The sequence below is a fragment of the Musca vetustissima genome, unplaced genomic scaffold (assembly GCF_032173495.1).
Source record: "Musca vetustissima isolate MV318-11 ecotype Yass unplaced genomic scaffold, APGP_CSIRO_Mvet_v1 utg59597, whole genome shotgun sequence".
NCBI lineage: Eukaryota > Metazoa > Arthropoda > Insecta > Diptera > Muscidae > Musca > Musca vetustissima.
Window position 1 is genome coordinate 128639 of NW_026873887.1, and position 23212 is coordinate 151850.

The 23212-nt window shown below is 34.2% G+C and overlaps 2 protein-coding genes across 2 annotated transcripts in view; both read right to left on the reverse strand.

The window, feature by feature from the left end:
• The window catches only part of LOC133328846 (kinesin light chain), a 77530-nt gene extending 60594 nt beyond the window's left edge, over positions 1 to 16936 (reverse strand). The window contains exon 1 of the mRNA XM_061537356.1: positions 16307 to 16936. Coding sequence (XP_061393340.1) covers positions 16307 to 16908 — 602 coding nt within the window. The 5' untranslated portion in view covers positions 16909 to 16936. The remainder of the gene's footprint in view (positions 1 to 16306) is intronic.
• A 3367-nt stretch (positions 16937 to 20303) lies between these two features.
• LOC133328855 (uncharacterized) lies at positions 20304 to 21740 on the reverse strand. The gene has a single exon (XM_061537368.1). The coding sequence runs from the start codon at positions 21738 to 21740 to the stop codon at positions 20304 to 20306; it is 1437 nt and encodes a 478-aa protein (XP_061393352.1).
• Between the last annotated feature and the right edge of the window lie 1472 nt (positions 21741 to 23212).

The following is a 23212-nucleotide window of genomic DNA, read 5'->3' on the forward strand; positions in this document are numbered from 1 at the left end:
TTTTGTTGTTAATTTTGGCACAAATCAAATGTTTTCTTGAATCAGCTGTTTATTTGCTAAATCTTACTAAATGTTGTATTTTTACTTTTCTCAGTATTATCGCAAAAGAGAGTAAAAAAGACTAACTCTCTGAACTAGAACTTACTGATTGACAATGCTTATTTTAATTTTTTTGTTTTTTTTTAATAGAATTTCAATCATTGAAAAATTTGTGTTTCTGTAAAAGTAAACATTTTTCGATCAATTAAAAATATGTTTTCATCCATATTCGACGTTTTCATTTGGCACAGATGCAAATAAAGTCCTTGCGTATTTGGGTAATACGGACGTCTTACAAACCCTATAAAGGTGAGAAGGTGGGTATTTTTGTACGGAGATAAATTAAAAGTTCAGTAAATGAGAGTAAGTTGAGAGAGAAATTTTGGCAGTTGTGACTGAGTATTGAAAAATGCTTACAGGTAAATTTTCCTCAGTAAGAATATCCATGCTTAGGGTTATTTTGTACTGCTATGACAATTTGTTAATCAAAACTAACATTTTACAACGTTACCTAAAATCCAACGAAGCGTACAAAAATATTCAACTTCCCCACTATGGGAAAATGTTTTGTACGGCCGTATTACCCAAATACGTCGAATGCATATCTCTTAGCAAACTAATCAAAATCGCAAAACATTAAAATATTCTAAAAGGTGTTAAAATATTTCCTATTCTTATTGAAAAAGTATTTTTTTGTTTCAATTTTCAACAAAGGAAAAAACAAAACTACTTTCCGTCATAGTTGAATTTTTTCCACTTTGAAAATTCGTACGTCGACGTATTTCGGTCATTCATATAAATACATGTGTTCTACTTTTGTGGCAAAAAACGTCGAACGAGCTAGTTGAATTTAAGGTACGTCTGTTAGAGCTCATGCTTGTACAGCAGAGTTGCTTTAGTTTTGTTTTTTTATACGGCATTTTTAGGAAGTACAAATTAAATAAATGTTAAAATATTAAGCAATACGTTGTTAGTTTTAAGCTTTTGGAGTAGTCCACATGTTGTTGTTTTGGAAATCGTTGCATGCCACACAACTGGAGTAATTTATCGTCGTGGCGATACCTACTGGCCAAGATCATGTGATATGAGACCATTAGACTTTTTATGAGCTACACGAAAGACCTTGTTTATGTTGATAAACATTCAAATCTTAAGTATTTAAAACCACCATTCGTTAACTTATTCCTGGGATACCGTCCAAAATGTTTCAAAAATGGTCGAAAATTACCCCAAAAGAATCAATGTTTGCTATCGCGTGGAGGTCATAGAATAGAATCGAATGGCGGAAAGTCTCGGAGGAAATGTCCGAGTGCCTACGATCACAAGATCGGCGAAAATGCATGTCTTGGCTTTGCTTTAGTGAATCAATCGAAGGAGTTAACAACGCCTGGAAGCCGAGTTACACGCCAAGAAAGGCTAAAGGTCTATATTAATTGGACCTTTAGCATTTCTTCATTTGTACGTAGGACTCTGCTTTAGTTACTGGACCTCAAAAGCAAATCGCTGGCTTAATTTGTAAAGGCGGCAAGTCCATATTTCACAACACAAAAACAATAAAACTTTCTTTTGAATAAAGATTTTTTAAATCTGTAAATGCAATTTGTTTTTGTATGTATGTGTAATTTAATTGCGTAAAGGCAAAATGAAAAAATAAGTATTTGCGGAGATATATGCCTTTTTTGGGACTTAGAGCTTTTTCTGTCGCTAAGTTTGAATGTTTTAATGGACTTAGGTCTTTTTCTTACAACTTGTCTATCATTATATTTTGTAATTACTGCAATAATTTTGATTTTTTACATGTTAATATTATCTAAAAGAGTAAAGATTGTTTTGGAATAATACTTCATTCAAAAATATGAAAGAACAAGTAAAAACGTCCCTATTTAGGCAGGTCGAATATTGGGGATAACGTTATATGGGCGGTACCCTAAAAAGTGGATCAATATTAATAAGTTTTTGTTGGAAAGTGAGCTACCCCATATGTACCTAAAATACCAAATTACAGTCAATTCGGCTGAAAATCATGCCCAAAATCATGGAATTACAGCCTTTACATGATGTTAAGCCAGCGACAACAATAACAAATGAGATAACTCTAATTTTATTTTTTTAGATCGATGTATTTTGCCTCTTTATACATAACTGTATCAAAATCTCAATTTCTCGAAACTTGGTCTTGTTGCCTTTACAAGTTAAGTCAGCGAAATGGCTTTGCTTTAGTGAATCAATCAAAGGAGTCAACAACGCCGCGAAGCCAAATTTACGCCACCTAACTACTACAGACCTTTAGTCTTTCTTCATTTGTACATAGGACTCTGCTTTAGTTACCGGACCTCAAAATTATAAATGAATTCGATCTAAACAAGACCAGCAAAACCCCAACGTACCTTCATCAATAGAAAATCTGAGAACATGTAAAATTCGAGTAACGCATTCGCTGCTCGATATAGAAAGAGCCTTCAATCAAGTGATGTTGGAATCCATCCATTCCGCGCTCCATATCTTGTAGAGTGGAAGGTAGAATTGTCAATTCATTTATTGATTAATGTTCTGTGTGGAAATCTGTCACCAGAGGAACACCAAGGGTTCCTTTTTTGCAGACTATCTCTGACAAACTGATCCCAAGCAAATGGTATGGGATTGAACTCCACCATGACTGAAATGGTACTATTCACTAAGAACGTAGAACCCAAACATGTTGCTGCCTTCTTTTTTGATCGTACCCACGCCACTCATTCCCGCCCCTGCACAGTGGGGAAAAAATACCGATCTAGCGCCAGCAAATAAAAAAATGAATTTGAAGAAAACTTTAAAACATTAATGCAGTTTTAAAGTAGAGTGTACTTAAGTCCGTATAAAAAAATCCGAATTAATAAGTTAGAACGGAATAACAGTACATTTAAAATAGATATTTTTTCAATGTTAAAAATTGTATTTTTTAGCTATAAAACTGCGATGATCGTGTGCATTCTGTGAATATATTATTATAGAATTTTGTCCATTTTTGATATATAGTATCGGTATTTAATTAAATGGGATAGTTATATAACCCATAAGTTATTTTAATTTAGGTGTTTCGGGCTAAATATATGTAAGGTCCGTTTTTTTTAATTCCTTCAATTAAAATAGGGGTTTCGTATGGAGTGCAGTCGAGTTCAGCGTTGATTTTTTTTTTATTATTTTTCGTGTCTGTCTAGAACATCATACTAAATTTTTTCCTGCGACTTCCTGCGATTCTCGGATTTATGGCAATTTTTGGAAAAAAATGCCAATTTGGTGTCAATGGGTGCGAGTATGAAAATGTTTATAGTTTAATATTTTAAATATTTAATAATAACAATAATAAAGATACATATAATAACAATAGTGTTTGCCCTTAACCCACTTTTTACCCTCCAAATGTTTCGGACTTTTTAAAAGAAGCTCCCATTTTAGGAGTACAGTTAGTTATAACGAAAAATGTTGCGTATTAAAAAAATTTTAAAAAGCTTCAAAATAGTAATTTTCATCTAAAAATTTAAGTTTTTTCTAAAAAAAAATCGGCGCTTGGTGGGTTTATAAAAAGATTGCCAAATTTTCCCATAAAATAATTAAAATTGTCCATCTAAATCTATTCTTATACAATATATCAATAAACATACAGTAAAACATCTACTTTTATTTTCTGCGCGCTAGATCTGCTTTTTTTCTCACTGTGCCCTGCCGACCGAGGAGGCCACCTCCTCATAACGAGAGGAGCACGTACACCCCATAGTCCGGACTATGGAGGGTAGAAAACGGTAGGAAAACTACGGACTACAAACATTTTCAGCCGGTCATATATGTATTTACTACGAACAAGGACAAAACAAAAAACAACTACATACGAAGGATTGCATTTTGTATTGTATCTACAGAGTCGTAAAATGGTATACAATTATAAAGCTTATTGTAAACCTCACATATAGCACGAAAGGGATCATTTAATTCATAATTAGATTTAGCTAAAGAAAGTGGAATGTAGTTACGCGTGTTACGTGGAGGCACATTTAATTTTATTTCACAAACTTAAAAACTCGAAGCGATATTTCCTCTTAAAAGTTTAGTAATAAAAATTGCGCGGAGCAAGTTTGGAAGATCTAAAAGTTTCAATCTATTTTCATAAGGCGGGAGAGCTAAATCTGTATTCCATGGTAAACCTCTAAGAGCAAAAAAGAAGAACTTGTTTTTGAACGGATTCTAAATAATTTATATAATTCAGTGAATGTTTGCATTTGTTAAATATTTTATATATCCTACTTTTAGAATTTTTTAAACGTTTTAGGTTTGGGTTAGACCATGTCGGACCTCTATCGTTGGTATATTTTAGAATGGAAACAGATATTGAAAGTGCATCATTTAAGAGATTCTAAAAGCATGCAATTTTATCATCAATACTGCCTTTACTAAACCAATCAAGCATTGCTTGAAGCAATACTAAATTTACTTTAGCAAAGTTTATTTTTTATTTTACAAGTTTTTGAGGGGACATTCGTTAATTGATTGTGTTCCAAATCATCACTCAAAGTTGGGTGATAATTATTTTCTGGTTCCGCAAAAGGCAAACACCTACAGAGGGAAACATTTGAAGCTGTAGTGAAGACTAAGTCAAGAATTTTATCTTTAACTTTTCGATACTGTTAATGAAATAAACATAGGTCATAAATATACTCCCATAACATACCCATGCCAGTAGATGCAACAGGTATAAAATCAATATAATGTTCACCCTTGATTTGATATTTTTAATTTAATACAGACTAATTCAATATCCGAATAAACCGGCATTGTGATGCGTTCTGAGGCAATGGAATCATGATAGTTTACTATCGAGGATATCTGGTTTAAGGGCAATGGAATTTTCGGATTCCGATGTTCCATGTTTCGGTAAAAGCAAGAATTTTTTTCAATTTCAATTTATTTCATAAACGAAAATCTAGCCCAAAGGGCCAAAAGCGATTCAAAAAACAACAAAATATAAACTACTCCAAAAGCTTAAAACTAACAATGTATTAGCTTAATGATATCTTAACGTCTATTCAGTTGGAGGGGTTCAGAACCATTGTACTTCAAAAACATTTTTATTATTATATTTCCATTATTTGATGTAAATTGAAATTAGTGGTTGAGAGTAGATATTACTCTCAACCACTAATTTCAATTTACAGATTTAAATATCTTATTATTATATCACAATTATCAATATAAAATATATAATTTATTATAGTTATATTTATTTAAATGTTGAAATCAGTTATGCAATAAAAACACAAACAAATAAGCAAAACCCATGAATTTAAGATGAATGGAGGTTGAAGTAATCGTATAAATGAGTTCGATAACATTTTAAGGAAGAGTTAAATGTTTTAAGTGAAGGCGGTAAGGTGTTAAAAATTCTAGAAATTCGTACAAAAAGGCTTTTCCAATAAAGGACACAATCGCGGAACAAGTATTTGTATGTTTCTAACAGATCTAGAAAACATAAACAAATCAACTATAGAGGAAGGAGTCTGCAACTTAAATACCTTATAGAACAACAACATTGACCTTAAACTCACAAAACTTTCAAAGGTACAACCGACAACACATTCATGCGAAATGTCGTTTTTGACAGAGAGTAGATATTACGTTCAACCACTAATTTCAATTTACAGGTTTAAATATCTTATTATTATATCACAATTATCAATATAAAATATATAATTTATTATAGTTATATTTATTTAAATGTTGAAATCAGTTATGCAATAAAAACACAAACAAATAAGCAAACCCATGAATTTAAGATGAATGGAGGTTGAAGTAATCGTATAAATGAGTTCGATAACATTTTAAGGAAGAGTTAAATGTTTTAAGAGAAGGCGGTAAGGTGTTAAAAATTCTAGAAATTCGTACAAAAAGGCTTTTCCAATAAAGGACACAAACGCGGAACAAGTATTTGTATGTTTCTAACAGATCTAGAAAACATAAACAAATCAACTATAGAGGAAGGAGTCTGCAACTTAAATACATTATAGAACAACAACATTGACCTTAACCTCACAAAACTTTCAAAGGTACAACCGAGGAACTCTTTAACGTAAGGAGAAATGTTATCACGACGTTTAGCACATTATCGCATAACCCTATGGAACATGAGTTTAATTTTACGTAAAACATATCCACAACAACCCCCAAAAATTTCAATACAATACAAAAAATTTGGCATAATCAATGCATGGGCCAATTGAATTCTAATGCTCTTAGGTGGAGCCATATCCAAAGAGTACAACTTTCTTAAAATAAAGTTTTCCTTGGACACCAAAGAGTTAACATGCACATCAAACACCAAATTACTATCAAGAAACAAACCAAGACATTTCATAGAGCTTACAACATTTATAGAATTATTATAAATGGAACCATTTACTGAATTCTCTTGCAAGTTTCCAAAAAACATAACTTTAGTCTTTCGTGTATTTATTGAGAGTCCGTTTGCAGATAACCACGTTACTAACACATTGATATTAAAATATATAGAGGACTGGAAAACATCTAAAAACACATATTCCCCTGCAAATCATCAGCAAATGCAGATGACAATGCAATTTTCTGATTAAATTAGCGTGATTAATTTTGTCAAAGGCTTTCTCTAAGTCTACTGACAACAACACACAACAATTTTAATATTCATTATCGAAAGGCTTTAAGTAAATATTGCGAAGTTTCGTTTTTAAACCTCCAACATTTTGGTAAAGTGCATTCAGTGAATTTTTTATAATTAGTTTTTTGAGAGAGGCAACACTGTTGGAGGTTTTGCCCTTTCTCTAAACAAGAATTCTTATACTACATACAATAATCTGACCAAAATTGTTTGCTAACAAGAATATTAAAAAAAGTTATTTGTAACAATAACAATATTTGTAACAATAACCTTAAGCGTTAAATTTAAAACATTTAAAAATTTAGAATCTAAATACATACGGACAGTTCTTGACCACAAGCTTACGTATTAAGAAAGATCCAAAAGCACTCCACTCTTGAAAGAACTTCATAGGTAAGAGCTGGAGACTAAAACCGAAAATCATACTATTGGATTTCTTGTGTGGTGGCAGGAGGTTAACAATCGAGCACTTTTGGTCAAACTAATATTAATTTATTATATTTTTGCTGCATTCTTAAGGAACACATAAATATACGAAACTAGATTCGAAAAACAATTGATTTCAACAACCCAGCCCGACGCGGACAATATGTTGTAAGTTCGAAAATAATAGATATTACAAAATTCTTAAAAATATTAAATATAATCATAAAACCTAAAACCCTAACGCACATTTTTATTCAATTTTATTCAAAGTTTTTGGGTTTTTGGAGATTTGTAAGATATGTACTAAATGTTATAAAATATTCTATTATTTCGTTATTTAAAGATAATCATGCATATTTTAATATGCATGTTGAATAAGGTGTTAATATGTTGTATTTTCTTAAATATTTAAATCGCGTAAATAAGCGAGTTTACGTAATTGGAATTTAATTTAGTTTAATTTAACTCTTTAGATTATTATTTTAATTATTAAATGTAATTATGTTCGGTAGTTGGGATAAAAATACCTGGTAACAAGACTTTGAAAATAATATAAAAATTATGCATTAAAATGTAATGCATAGTTCAAAAAAATAACGTTACCTAAATTACAACGAAGCTACAATAATATTCAACTTCCCCACTATGACAACATGTTTTATACGGCTGTATTACCCAAATACGTCGAATCCATTTCTCTTAGCGAACTAAACCAAATCTCGAAATAAAATTAAAAATTATAAAATGTGTTCAAATATTTCACGTTGTTATTGAAAAATGTATATTTTCTTTATGTTTTGTTGCTATTTTCAACAAAAGAAAAAAAAAACAAAACTACGTTATATCCATGGTACAATAATACAAGGTAGGGAAGCTTGAGGTGAATAACAAAAAAACAACTATGCACGTGTGGCTTCTTCTGTCAAAAATAAAATAAATATTCGCAACAAGTGTTTGTATTTATTTGACATTTTTTTAACACAAAACTAAAAACGCGAAAAGTGAAAGAAAGGTTATGATTTCTTCCCAAAATCCAGTAGGGTATACCATAAAATGTTTTTTTCATCCATAACAAAGTAATTACTTCCAGACGAACGTGTTAAAAACATCATTTTTAGAGATAGGCAGTGGGTAAATACCCAAAGGGTAAATTGGGTATTTACCCGGTAAATTGGGTATTTACCCGGTAAATTGGGTAAATACCCATTTGTGGGTATTTATTTGGGTATTTACTATATTGAATAGGTAATACAACATCTTACACCCTATTTCCGGGTTTCTGTTATCAAATCGATTTAGAATGGATAGTTTTACGATACTTTAAATACGTGGGTAAATACTTGGGTATATACCCGAGTTTTTACCCAAAAAATGGGTATAAACTCATTTGACATTAAAAACTGCCGAACTACTTGACATAGGCGCCCAAAATTTTGCATACATGTTTTTAATGTCAAAGCAAATATAGAAATCCCAAATGGGGTCCCTGGATCCAAGTTTTGATATAGCCCCCATATAACCGTATCTCCCGATTTAAGGTATTTTTTGTCTATTAGACACATTTTCCAACCAAATTGGCTGTAATTTGGCATAGAGTGTTCTTTTTGAGTACCAAATGTCCATGCAAAAATTTATGTATGTAGGTCCACGTTTACTGGTAGCCCCCATACAAAGGTACCCCTATTTGGAGTATTTACCCAAAAATTGGGTATAAACTCTTTAACTGCCGAACTACTTGACAAAGGCGGCCAAAATTTTGCATACATGTTTTTAATGTCGAAGCAAACATAGAAATCCAAAAATGGGATTCCTGTGTCCAAGTTTTGATATAGCCCCCATATAACCGTACCTCCCGATTGTGGGTAATTTCCTGGCTGGAATTTGGCACAGAGAGTTCTCTATGAGTACCAACTATCCATGCAAAAAATTGTCTACGCTGATCTACGTTTTCTGTCCTATACACCGGTCCTGATTTTGGGTATTTATATATATTTATAAACTCTTTAACAGCCGAACCAATAGACGTGTGTTTTGAAGACCCCATACAGGAAATAATGTTGATATTTGAACCATTCTGTCAAAAACGACATTTCGCATGAATGTGTTGTGCAAAAAGATATCTTATTATACCAAATTATAACCAATTTGATCGCAAAATGTGTCTAATATACAAAAAATACCTTAAATCAGGAGATACTGTCATATGAGGCCTATATGAAAACTTGGGACCCCATTTTTCATACCATTATTTGTATTAACATAAAAACCATCTGAGGCAAATTTTGACCGGTTATGTCAAGTGGTTCGGCATTTAATGGGTTTATACCCAATTTTTGGGTAAATACTCAAAATAGGGTACCTTTGTATGGGGGCTACCAGCAAACGTAGACCTACATACGTAAATTTTTGCATGGACATTTGGTACCCAAAAAGAACACTCTATGCCAAATTACAGCCAATTTGGATGTAAAATGTGTCTAATAGGCAAAAAATACCTTAAATCGGGAGATAGGAATATATGGGGGCTATATCAAAACTTGGACCCAGGGACCCCATTTTTTTATTTCTATGTTTGCTTTGAAATTAAAAACATGTATGCACAATTTTGGCCGCCTATGTCAAGTGGTTCGGCAGTTAATGAGTTTATACCCAATTTTTGGGTAAATACTCAAAATAGGGGTACCTTTGTATGGGGGCTACAAGTAAACGTGGACCTACATACAAAAAATTTTTGCATGGACATTTGGTACCCAAAAAGAACATTCTGTGCCAAATTACAGCCAATTTGGTTGGAAAATGTGTCTAAAAGACAAAAAAAAAATACATTAAATCGGTAGATACGGTTATATGGGGGCTATATCAAAACTTGGACCCAGGGACCCAATTTGGGATTTCTATATTTGCTTCGACATTAAAAACATGTATGCAACATTTTGGCCGCCTATGTGAAGTGGTTCGGCAGTTAATGAGTTTATACCCAATTTTTGGGTAAATACTCAAAATAGGGGTACCTTTGTATGGGGGCTACCAGAAAACGTGGATCTACATACATACATTTTTGCATGGACATTTGGTACCCAAAAAGAACATTCTGTGCCATGTTACAGCCAATTTGGTTGAAAAATGTGTCTAAAAGACAAAAAAAAATACATTAAATCGGTAGATACGGTTATATGGGGGCTATATCAAAACTTGGACCCAGGGACCCCATTTTGGATTTCTATATTTGCTTCGACATTAAAAACATGTATGCAACATTTTGGCCGCCTATGTGAAGTGGTTCGGCAGTTAATGAGTTTATACCCAATTTTTGGGTAAATACTCAAAATAGGGGTACCTTTGTATGGGGGCTACCAGAAAACGTGGATCTACATACATAAATTTTTGCATGGACATTTGGTACCCAAAAAGAACATTCTGTGCCAAGTTACTGCCAATTTGGTTGAAAAATGTGTCTAATAGACAAAAATACCTTAAATAGGGAGATACGGTAATAGGGGGGCTATATCAAAACTTGGACCCAGGGACCCCATTTTTGGATTTCTATATTTGCATTGACATTAAAAACATGTGTGCAAAATTTTGGCCGCCTATGTCAAGTGGTTCGGTAGTTAATGAGTTTATACCCAATTTTTGGGTAAAAACTCGGGTATTTACCCACGTCTTTAAAGTATCGTAAAACTACCATTCTAAATCGATTTGATAACAGAAACCCGGAAATAGGGTGTAAGATGTTGTATTACCAATTCAATATAGTAAATACCCAAATAAATACCCGCAAATGGGTATTTAACCGGTATTTACCCACCCCTTGGGTATTTACCCGGTAAATACCCAGTAAATACCATCTCTAATAATTTTCATTTCAATAAAATTTGAATATATTTCAATATTTGGCATAGTATTCAAAACAATTCACATACATACACAAAATATGTATTTTGATTTGAAAAATTCAGAAATTTTTAATGGATAGTTATACCCTCAGATTTATCGCTATTGAGGGTATACACCCACTTTAACACGGTGAAAATGTGGCTAATCGAAATATTGGTTCTAGACCCCATGTTTCTTTGGACCAAATCCGTTTCATAAAATTTAGATTTCATCCAAACTTTGTCCGTCTTATTATTTCTTCCAATCTTAGTTAAAATTCGAAAATGGGGAATATCGGTCCACTTCTTCTGGAACCTCCATACAGGGGTTAGGTCTAAATGCGGGTTATAGTTCATTATCGAACCTTACATTCTACTTGTTTATCTCGATATCCTCCGCAGGTGAAATGATTACATCAGAGACTTAAAACGCGGAACAAATCAGATAACCATTTTAATATAAAAAAAGGGGGTTATATGGGGACTACCCCAAAATGGGGGCGAATATTAATAATTTTTGGTAGGGAGATTTGGTACCATATACGACTACAAAATACCAATTTGCAGCAAATTCGGTTGAAAAACGCGCTCAAGAACCCCAAAATACCGAAAATTGGGGGTACCCTTATATGGGGGCTATCCGAAAAAATGGACCTATATTCATAATTTTTTGTGGAGAGATTTGGGACCTATTAAGAACTCAAAATATTAAATTACAGCTAATTCGGCGGAAAAATACGACCAAAATATTGAAAATTAGGAGGTACCGTTATATGGGGGCTACCAGAAAAAGTGGACCTATATTTATAATTTGTGGAGACATTTAGTACCCAATAAGAACCCAATGTAGCAAATTTCAGCGAATTCGGTTGAAAAACCCGCTCAAGAACCCCAAAATACCGAAAATTGAGGGGTACCGTTATATGGGGGGTACCAGAAAAAATTTACCTATATTTATAATTTTTAGTGGGGAGATTTGCTACCCAATAAGAACTCAAAGTACCAAATTTCAGCGAATTCGGTTGAAAAACACGCTCAAGAACCCCAAAATACCGAAATTTAAGGGGTACCCTTATATGGGAGCTATGCCTAAACGTGAACCGATATAGCCCATCTTCGAACTTGACCTGCCTGCAGACAAAATTTTGAGGCGTAGCTAAATTCATGCGTATGCGTACGATTTTATTCACCTCAAAAGTTAAATACATGCATGGTATAATTATTATTATATTATTATTACTAGCAAATTGCCCGCTACTTCGTATGCGGAAAGGTAATACAAAAAATATTTCATATGGAATCGTGAATACTGCAAATTTGTTGTAATATAGTTTGCGATTTAGTACTCTTCATACACATAAGCACTATTTTCTGAAATATTTCTTACTTCCATTAAAGAGATTAAAACCAGTAAGGAAATTAGTAAAGTACCCCATGCAAAATTTCGTGCAAGTCGAAAGATATATAGGGACTTTGGTACACCATTTACATTAAATCGGACGAAGTTATATATGGGAGCTATATCTAAATCGGAACCGATTTTCATAATGTTTAACACACATCGTTCTAGACTTAATTCAGCTCGCTGTGCCTAATTTCGTGTAAATCGAAGGATATATAGGGAGTTTGGTGCACTATTTACATAAAATCGGACTAAAATGTGGGAAATATATCTAAATCTGAACCGATTTTTCCCAATTTCAATAGGGTTCATCCTCGAACACATAATTACACATTTTCTAGACTTCTTCCATACCACCACCACTAAATTTAGTACCAGTTAGTATAAAAAAAAAACCCTTTGGTACTTTTTTCTAACTCTCCGTCAGTGACCCACTTTACAAACTTTAGGTTTCCAGCTCTCTCCGTTGCCGAAATCGAAATTTAGTGCATTTGCTATTCTATTTACTATTCCTACACATCTATTCGAGTTTCCAAAGTTATCTCCATAGCTAAATACTACACTTTAACAGTAATCTAAATTCCAAATCTCAGGACCCAACCAAATCCAAATTGTTCCAAATTTAGTACCATCATAGTCATACGTAAGAATTTCTAAAACTACATCAATCTTACTCTCCAATAGTAATCTTAATCCCACCAACGTCCAAATTTAGTACTTTTCGTACTCATAAGTACGAATTTCCAAACATACCTCAATACTGATTTCAAATAGTAATCGTAAGACAAAATTTAAGAATTCCAGATCTGTCTGTTCACAAAAACCAAATTGTACCAGATTTGGTACCATTCTGTACTTTTCGTACCCATATTCCAAACTATATCGAATCTACACTCCCACAGTAACCTAATACCATAGACAGACGACAGCCTTTATTTGCATTAAAAAATTCTTAATTTGAATTAATATTTACCCCTGACAGACGAGAGTTTCTGCATTTACGAAACATTTTTTTTTGCTTCAAAACAGTTGTTTGTCTGTGTGTATGATGAAATTTTTTTACATTTGTTTCGATATTTTTCAAGATTAAATCTTTAGGAAATAGATACATGACATAATGGAGGAATAGCAACTATGATCATAGCTAAACAGCTCCCAATTTAAGAAATGGTTGAAATTAGCCTTCATTTCTTATTTTTATTTTCATAAATATAAATAAATTTGACAAGAAACAATTAATTTTCGACAGCATTGCCATATTGAAATTGCCTAATTCAGTATAAATTCAGTTTGATTTTGTGCATTTACTACACATAAAAATGAGGATAATGTACAAGTTAATTTGAATTAAGGCTGTTAATGCAAATTAAGGCTGTCGTCTGTCTAGGCTATAAGTTGCAACATTCGGGATTCCAATTCTACCAGTTCACCTAAGTCGGAATTGTACCAAATTTTGTGCTTTTCGTACCCTTAAGTACGTATTTCCAAAACTACCCCAGTCATGTTCTCCAATAATAACCTTTGGTCCACATTTAAGGATTCCAGCTCTATCCGTTCACCAAGAACCAAATTTAGTACCATTTATTACTTTTCGTAGAGGTAAGTACGATTTTATAAAACTTCCTCAATTCCACACTCCAACAGTAATTTTAATCATAAATTTCAGGTTCCCAGCCCTATCCGTTCACATAAATCCAAATTGTAGCATATTTAGTACCATTTAGTACTTTTCGTACTTTAAGTTTGATACTGTCTACGTTCAATACTGTCTCAATCCTGTACTCTAACAGTATTTTTATTTTCAAGTATACGTTTTCTATTTCTATGTCTATCTCTATCCTTTCATTTAAATCCAACTTGTACTAAACTTAGTACCATTTAGTACACATAATCATGCATTTTCAAAACTACCTCGATATCTCAATCCTACACTCCACCCTTAATTTTGATTCCAAATTTTAGGATTCCAGCTCACACAAAACGAATTGTACTCTATTTAATACCATTTAGTGCTTCTCGTATCCAAAAGTGCGAAATTTCAATACTACCTTAATTCTGTGATTTGCATTCCAAATTTAAAATTTAAAATTTCATTTTAATTCCAAAATTATGGAGTCCAACTCTATCCATTCACACTTAATCAAGTTGTACCAAATATAGTACCATTTAGTACACATAAGAACTATGCTTCCATGTCTTAATTCTATATTCTAAAAGCAACAATTATTCCAAATTTTAGGTTTCCAGCTCTCTCCGTTCACCCAAATCCAAATTGTACCATATCTAGTGCCGTTTAGTACTTTTCTTACACACAAATACGAATTTCCAAAGATGTCTCTATAGCTCAATCTTCAACAGTAATCAGAATTCCAAATTTCAAGGTTTAAGCTCATTCGTTTAAGCAAAATCCAAATTGTACTATATTTAGTACCATTTAGTACTTTTCTTACCAATAAGTACGAATTTCCAAAACTACCTCAATTCTACACTGCAACAGTCATTTTTATTCCCAATTTTAAGACTCCAGATCTGTGAACCGAAATCCAACTTGCACAAAATTTAGTACCATTAGGTACTTTTCGTACGCAAACGTACGATTTTTTAAAGGTACCTCAATCCTGTATTCCAACAGTAGTCCTAATTCCGATTTTCAGGATTCCATCTATATATACTCAACTAAAAGCAAATAGTACCAAATTTAGTACCACTTAGTACTTTTTAAAAAACATAAGTACGAAAATCTTAAACTATTTCCACACATTAACACCAATTCCCAACCTGTATTCCATATAAAATTTCAAGATTTTAGCTATATATGTATACAATATATATACAATTAAAACTAAATTTAGTACTTTTAGTACACTTATAAGTCGAATTTCCAAAAACCCTTTTGCATAGCTTTCTAACTTTCCATCAGTGACCCACATTCCAAATTTCAGAATTCTAGCTCTTCCCGTTCGCCTACTAGTTCGAATTTCCAAAAACCCAGCCTTATCTCACGCCTACACACCAACAAAAACCCACACACAAAATTTCAAGCTTCTAGCTTCAGCCGTTTCGTCTGAGCGATGATCTCTGTTATATATAAGCTCTTTTATATATGTAGATAATTACGCATTTTTAAAACAACCTCCATGTCTCATCCTACACTCCAACCTTAATTTTAACTCCAAATTTTAGGATTCCCGCTCAAACAAAACGAATTGTACCATATTTAGTACCAGTAAGTGTCAATATGTACGAAATTCCAATACTTCCTTAATTCTGTAATTTTCATTTACCATCTCTATCCGTTAACTCTAATCAAAATTGTACCAAATGTTGTACCATTTAGTACACATGCTGACGAATTTTCAAAACTACCGACATATCTCAATTCTGCACTCCAACTGTAATATTAATTAAAAATTTCAGAATATCAGCCTTTATCATTTAGTACTTTTTGTTTCTATAATTAAAAATTTCCAAACCTATGTCAATCCTACACTCCAACAGTAATTTTAATTCCAAAATTCTGGAGTACAGCTCTATCCATTCACACTTAATCAAGTTGTACCAAATATAGTACCATTTAGTACACATAAGTACTATACTTCCATATCTCAATTCTATATTCCAACAGTAACCATTATTCCAAATTTTAGGTTTCCAGCCCTATCCGTTCACCCAAATCCTAATTGTACCAAATCTAGTGCCGTTTAGTACTTTTCGTATACGTTAAATACATCGATTTAAAGATTTGTATAAAATATCTGTCTTAAAACTTCGAGACCAGGAAATGTGTTCGATATAAAAAATGTTCGTTATAACCGATGTTCGTTATAAGCATACCCGACTGTATCTCTAAAAGTATCTATATATATAATATTAATAATAGATTTATAACAATTTTTTTCATACCTTCCCTGGGATGCGTATTGTATAACCAAGTTATGTAGAGTTCTCAAACGAGCTGGAATTTCATAACCCGAAGATTGATTTGAGTATTGACTTGGAGGCGTTGGAGATATATTGTTTCTATCTTCATTATCATCATCTGGAAAAAGTTCCATTACGGGATCAGGTCTAGGTTTTTCATTTTGTTCCTCCTGATCTTGATTTTCGTCATATTTTTTTACAGATGTCATAAATTCTAGATGTTTCTTTTCTTCTTCAAGTTGGGCGACCAATTGTTCTGATGCTTGAAATTTTTGTTGTGTATTAGCAAGTTCATCACGTAGCCATGCATTTTCCTGATGCAATCTTCGTACCTGCGTTTTAAGTTTTTGCTTTTCAGCTTCAATGTTTTGAAGATGACATGATAGGGCCATCATTACTTGTGCCTCATTGAGACCCAATTCAATATTCTCTATATTTTTTCTTATGATGTAAGTTTTTTCTTCATCCTTATTAGATTCGCTTATTCCAGAAATTAATGAGGCATGTTCCACTCGAAGTGCTTCCAGTCCTTGTAGAACAGTTTTTGTGTTACTTATTATTTCGTCTTGAGTCATTTGAGTCATTTTGCCAATATTTTCGATTTTTCGACTACAAATAAATATAAAAGATTTGTTTATCGGAATATGAAGTATAAATTATTATAGTAGATAAAATGACATTACATTCTGTAATTTTTAATTGCTTTCGAAACAATCATGTCCTTATTTTTCCTGTTATAGTCAAGTTTTGACAAAAAAAAATCGTCATAAGCAAATAATGTACGTGTCATGCGCAGTACAAATATTACATCATTGTGATACTGTTATCACAATAGTTAAGGGATAAAAATTATCTAGTTAAGGGATATACATTTCAACCACCATTTGTATACATCTTTACCGGTTCAATAAGCGAGGGTTGTACAGTAAATGAAATAACAATCACACAGAAATTTTTTGTTACAACGGCAAATTGTCGAATGACCAAAATTAAACTTGTCAGCGTTTCCTAAAATTCAACACTATCTCTTGCGTCTGCAAACGACAGAACATTTGAAGACAATTGATGAGTTCAAGGCCTATATAAGGTCGGCCAGTAAGCGAATTCATAGAATTCTATTAGGTTTAACGTCATTTTTTGCCGAGGGGAAAACTAATTGTTTTGCCTTTTTTATATTTTAAATAAAAAACACACAAATACAATACAATTTATAATTTTGTAAGCATGGCATAATTAGACAAGGTAGCATGGTACAATAATACAAGGTAGAGCAGCTTGAGGTGAATAACAAAAAATCAACTATGCTCGTTTGGCCTCTTCTGCCAAAAATAAAATAAATATACGCAACAAGTGTTTGTTTTTATTTGACATTTTTTTAACACAAAACTAAAAACGCGAAAAATTAATGAAAGGTTATGATTTCTTCCCAAAATCCAGTAGGGAATACCATAAAATGTTTGTTTCATCCATAACAAAGTAATTACTTCCAGACGAACGTGTTAAAAACTTTATTTTCATTTCAGTTAAACTTGAATATATTTCAATTTATTTGACATTGTTTTCAAAACAATACACACATACACAAAATATGTATTTTGATTTGATAGAATAAGCCATCTTGAGAAAAAATTGTAATCAGTTGGTAGCTGTGCCCTACCTTGTAATAATTATACCATGCAAGGTAGTCTCATGCAGGTATATAATTCCATTTTTTCATAATTTTAGTTTTACAACATTCAGCTTTCAAAATTTAAAGGAAAATATTCTCATTCGAAATGTACGCACAACACGTGTTCAGTGGCAATAATTACAAAATGTTTAATATTTTGAAGTTACCAGCATCTATAATCTATAAATATAAGTTGTAGCATTTAGATATTTATACATTGTTGTTTTTTTTACCGCAAGTCTGGATTAAAATATAAGAATATGTGTGCATAGCATTTATATTTATTTATTCATTTTTGTAATACAAGGCCTATAAGACCATATTTAATATTACGTAGTTAACAACAAACCCGAGCTTATAAGAACTAATATTCACTATAAAATATTAAAATTTTAATTTTAATTATTTTCTTCTTGGACCCCAGCCATAAAATACAAAAATATTAAGAAAATAGATGAGATTATGTACAGTAAACCAGTAGTAAAAAGAAGAATAAAAAATTTCAAAACCACCAATCATTACTGTAAACCAAAATAGAGATGAAGATTTCTTTTAAACACATTATTACAATGGAAGAATATCTGTATGTATGGGGGTGTGATGCAAACAAAAAAAATGGAAAATAAATGAGAACACAAGGTGATTAGTTTTGTATTAAAAAATAATTGGGAGGTTTATTGAATATTCTTTTCAAAATTACAACAAATAATTTACCTTAGTAAATTGGTGTGGCGTCAGAGGCCTTGGTGGTTTCGCTTTCAAATCTAAACGACAAGTGAACGCTGGGGCTCAGTGCAATCGCAGAGGATCGCGGTGATCGCTGAGGATCGTTGTCGTATATTACTACTACTACTACACTACTTCCAATGAGAGCAAGAATCTCTCATGTACCAAGGTGAGAAAAACCAACAACAACCACCGCCCGGTGGCATCTGAACTCTGCGGTCTCCGCTGAGGGAACTTGCTGAGTAGATGCCCGTTGTGTCAACCAGCAAACGTGATTGACTGAGCTCGGGAAGTTGAAGGTCAACATATCTAACTTATACATTGCCTCTCACCTTGATACATCTATATGTATCAACAAATATATATTATAGAATGTATGGATAAAAAAATACTTAATAAATAAGGAAAATAGGGACGCAAGTTCAGTTTTTGTGAGCATTTAATTCATTTCAAATTCAATTCAATAGAGTTACAAAACGGGTTGTTTAAAGTGGTACTGGACCCGAAATTATCCAACCGAACGTTGTATATTGGGCCGTAGGTAGACCCGGCTGGGATATTACGCGTGGGGAAATTATTTTAGCGTAAATTTCTGGACCTAAAACCATTGCAATGGGTCCAGCTCTATCAAAATTAGGATCGGCAAGTTCTAATCCTACAAACGATTCGCGCACGGAAGGTGGAGCCGACATGGAAGGGGTTACACCACGGGTTATATTGGCTAGACTGGCCGTAACATATTGTCTTTGCGCCGAATCAAACCGCGAGACTATCAGAAAATCGGCGTACTCCGATTGGTTAATTTTAGTGGTTGGCCATCGAAGGTGTCGGACAAGAGATGCGCAGACTTGGCTTACTTGACAACATGGGTCAAGCAACGCACGGACCGGTACAGTAGAATGTGGCAAGCAAATTCTTATCAACAAAGTGGGGGACAAAGACAAAGATCGCGTAATGGGCAGTACGGTAGTCGGCAAAACATGAGGGGGTGGCACAGGGAAAATACCTCGAGGCACAACGGGGGTAGGCGTTCTTTGCACGGCGCGACCTGAATTTTTAGACCTACGTTCCTTGTGCAATAACGTGTGGTGACGATCGTTGCAATGCCTACACGACTGACGGACGGGACAATTTTTAGAAATGTGGTCGGGGGTTAAGCAGTTGAAACAATAACGATAATAAGCTACTGCCCGTAAACGTTTTTCCAGTGTCATCCTTTTAAACGTATGACATTTATATAAATGATGTTGGTGGGTGCATATTCTGCAAGTTACCGGGGACCTTTTTGCCGCATTCGAGACAGGAACTACCGCCAAGGAACTGGTAGCCTGCGGATTCGGCATTGAGTTGTCGTCTTCCTTCTTAACGGAGGAGGTGGTGGGGACATTATCCAACTTTGGATCTTCGGGGTTCGCTTGGATTCCCGGACTAGTAGCCAACATCTCCGCTTCCAATTCCCGATCCGACATCATCACCTCATCGTAATCGGACAAAATAACCTCTGGGAATAATTCTTGTTGAGAGGACATTCTAACACACCAAAAAATGACAACACGAAAGAGAAAGAGAGTAAAAGAAAACGGCTTAGTTATGCAAGACGACTAATTTAACGACTGGTCGCCTAACTGTTCCCTGAGCAGTTTTGACGTCAACAACTCGAACTTTCCCGTCAATACCTGGATAAGTCTGGACAACACGCCCTAACTTCCATGAAGTAGGTGGCAGATTTTCGTGGCGAATCACAACTAAATCATCTATTTCAAAATTTCTCTGGGGGTATTTCCACTTATATCGCTTATGGAGACTGACTAAATATTCTTCTTTCCACCGAAGACAAAATTGATGTGTTAAGGCTTTCAACTTTCGATATCGATTAATCAAGCTCAATGGTAATTCTTCTATAAGGGGTTCGGGTGGAGAAAGGAGGGGAGCACCTATAAGAAAGTGTCCAGGAGTAAGTGCAACTAAATCATTTGTATCATCTGTCATCGGGCACAAGGGTCTAGAATTCAGACAAGCCTCTATTCGAGTCAAAATGGTAGAGAATTCTTCAAAGGTGTAAGATAAGGGCTTGGCATGTCGATAAAAATGTTTCTTAAAGCTTTTTACAGCTGCCTCCCATAAACCACCCATGTGGGGAGCACCAGCTGGTATAAACTGCCAAGTAAGTTCCTGAAATCCTAAGGTGGAGCAAACTTTATCACGACTTTCATGAATAAATTTCCTAAACTCATTTTCAAGTTCTCGAGAGGCACCGACAAAGTTGGTACCATTGTCTGAAAATATTGTTTTTGGACAGCCACGACGACCTATAAAACGATAAAATGTGGCAAGAAACGTGGCGGAGGACAAATCGGATGCTGCTTCTAGATGAACAGCTTTGGTAGCGAAGCAGACGAACACGCAGACATACCCTTTCGTTATACGACAGGCTCGACCAGTGAATGACTTAATGTCAAAAGGACCTGCAAAGTCGACTCCCGTGTTCGTGAAAGCTCTAGTAACCGAAGTTCTTTCGGGGGGGAGAGCACCCATTATTTGATTACATGGTCGATGCATCTCTAATAAACAGACTTTACAGCGGCTAATTGCGGTGCGGATCAGAACTTTCACCCGAGGTATCCAATACTCCATACGAATAAGACGCAACATTAGTTGGTTTCCGCCATGAACGGACTTTGCATGTACATATTCAACAAGGAGACGAGTGAAACGACACGAATACGGCAAAATTATGGGGTATTTTTCGGCAAGAGTTAAAGTGTCAGATTTGACCAAACGACCATTCAATCTCATGACACCGAATTCATCCAACACTGGGTTAAGCGACAGAAGGGAGCTACTAGAGGACACAGGGCGTTTATCGATAAGGGTCTTATATTCTGAGGGGTAATAAACTTTTTGTGCTATGATGGCAAGGCGACGTTTAACTTTTCCAATTTCCTCTGAAGTTATGACCGTACTGGTAAAAGAATTTTGTGAACGATAACGTGGATGAGTTTGATGTATAAATCGGAACATATAAGATAAAACTCGCAACGCTCTATCCAAGGATGAAAAATTATCTAAAATATCTTCATAATGAGTAAAAAACGAAAAATGTGATTTCACGCTTCGAACCTCTAAATTGGTTTCAAGAAGACTTAATTCATTCGTATTCCAATGTGAACTATCAAGACCCAACCAAGAGGGACCGTTCCACCAAAGTGTGGACTTAGCAAGTTCTGCAGGTGAAAGACCACGACTTCCCAAGTCAGCTGGGTTGTCCTCAGATCTAACGTGAAACCAATTGGCACTTCCTACGTTTTGTTGAATTCGACAAACCCGATTTGCTACAAATGTCGTCCAAGTAGTAGGCGTTTTTCGCAACCATGCTAACACAATTGTTGAATCCGACCAACAGTATAACTTTTGAATAGGAATGTCTATTTCATTCAAAATGGGTTTTAAAAGCTCCGACGCTAAAACGGCCCCACACAACTCTAAGCGAGGAAGAGAAACGGACTTTATGGGTGCAACTCTCGTCTTGGATGATAACAAATTTACCTTAATATTACCAGAAGAGTCCTTTATACGAATATATATTACCCCCGCATATGCTTTCTCTGAAGCATCAGAAAACACGTGCAATTCCGCTACGGAGCTTGGCTCGTATTGAACCCAACGCGGAATCTTAATTAAATTGACCTGGGGATAATTCTCAACAAATTCTTGCCAGGAGGTTTGAGTTGAAGAAAGAAGTGACTCGTCCCATCCAATATTATCTAACCACACTTTTTGCATTATAATCTTTGCAACGACAATAACGGGAGCTAACCAACCTACAGGATCAAATAATTTGGCTATATGTGAAAGGACTTCCCGCTTTGAGTAATTAGATTTTTTAGGAATTGGATTTACAGCAAAATAGAAGGAGTCTAGACTGGCATTCCATCTTATGCCCAAAGGTTTGGAACTGCTCGCTTCTACGAATGATAGAACTTGAGCATCGACTAAGTGACTAGGGGGTAAACGTTCAAGAATAGATTTTTCGTTTGAGGTCCATTTTCGTAACTCAAATCTAGCTGTGGACAAGGAAGTGATAAGTTGGTCACGCGCAAGTAATGTGGAGTTTATATCGTGACCACCAGCAAGAACGTCATCGACATACATACTGTTACGTAATATTTTAGAAGCCAAAGGATATTCTGATTCACAATCATCAGCAAGTTGAAATAAAGTGCGTATAGCAAGATAAGGGGCACAGTTTACGCCAAATGTGACCGTTTGCAATTCGTAGTCTTTAATGGGGTCACTAGGGGAGTCTCTAAACAAAATCCTTTGGAAAGGCGTATGTTTTGGGTGGACTCGAATCTGACGATACATTTGGGTGATATCACAATTAAAAACAAATCGATATAGGCGCCATCTCAGAATTAATAGGACTAAGTCAGCTTGGAGTGTTGGTCCCACGTGCAGAATATCGTTAAGACTTGTACCAGTGGAAGTCTTAT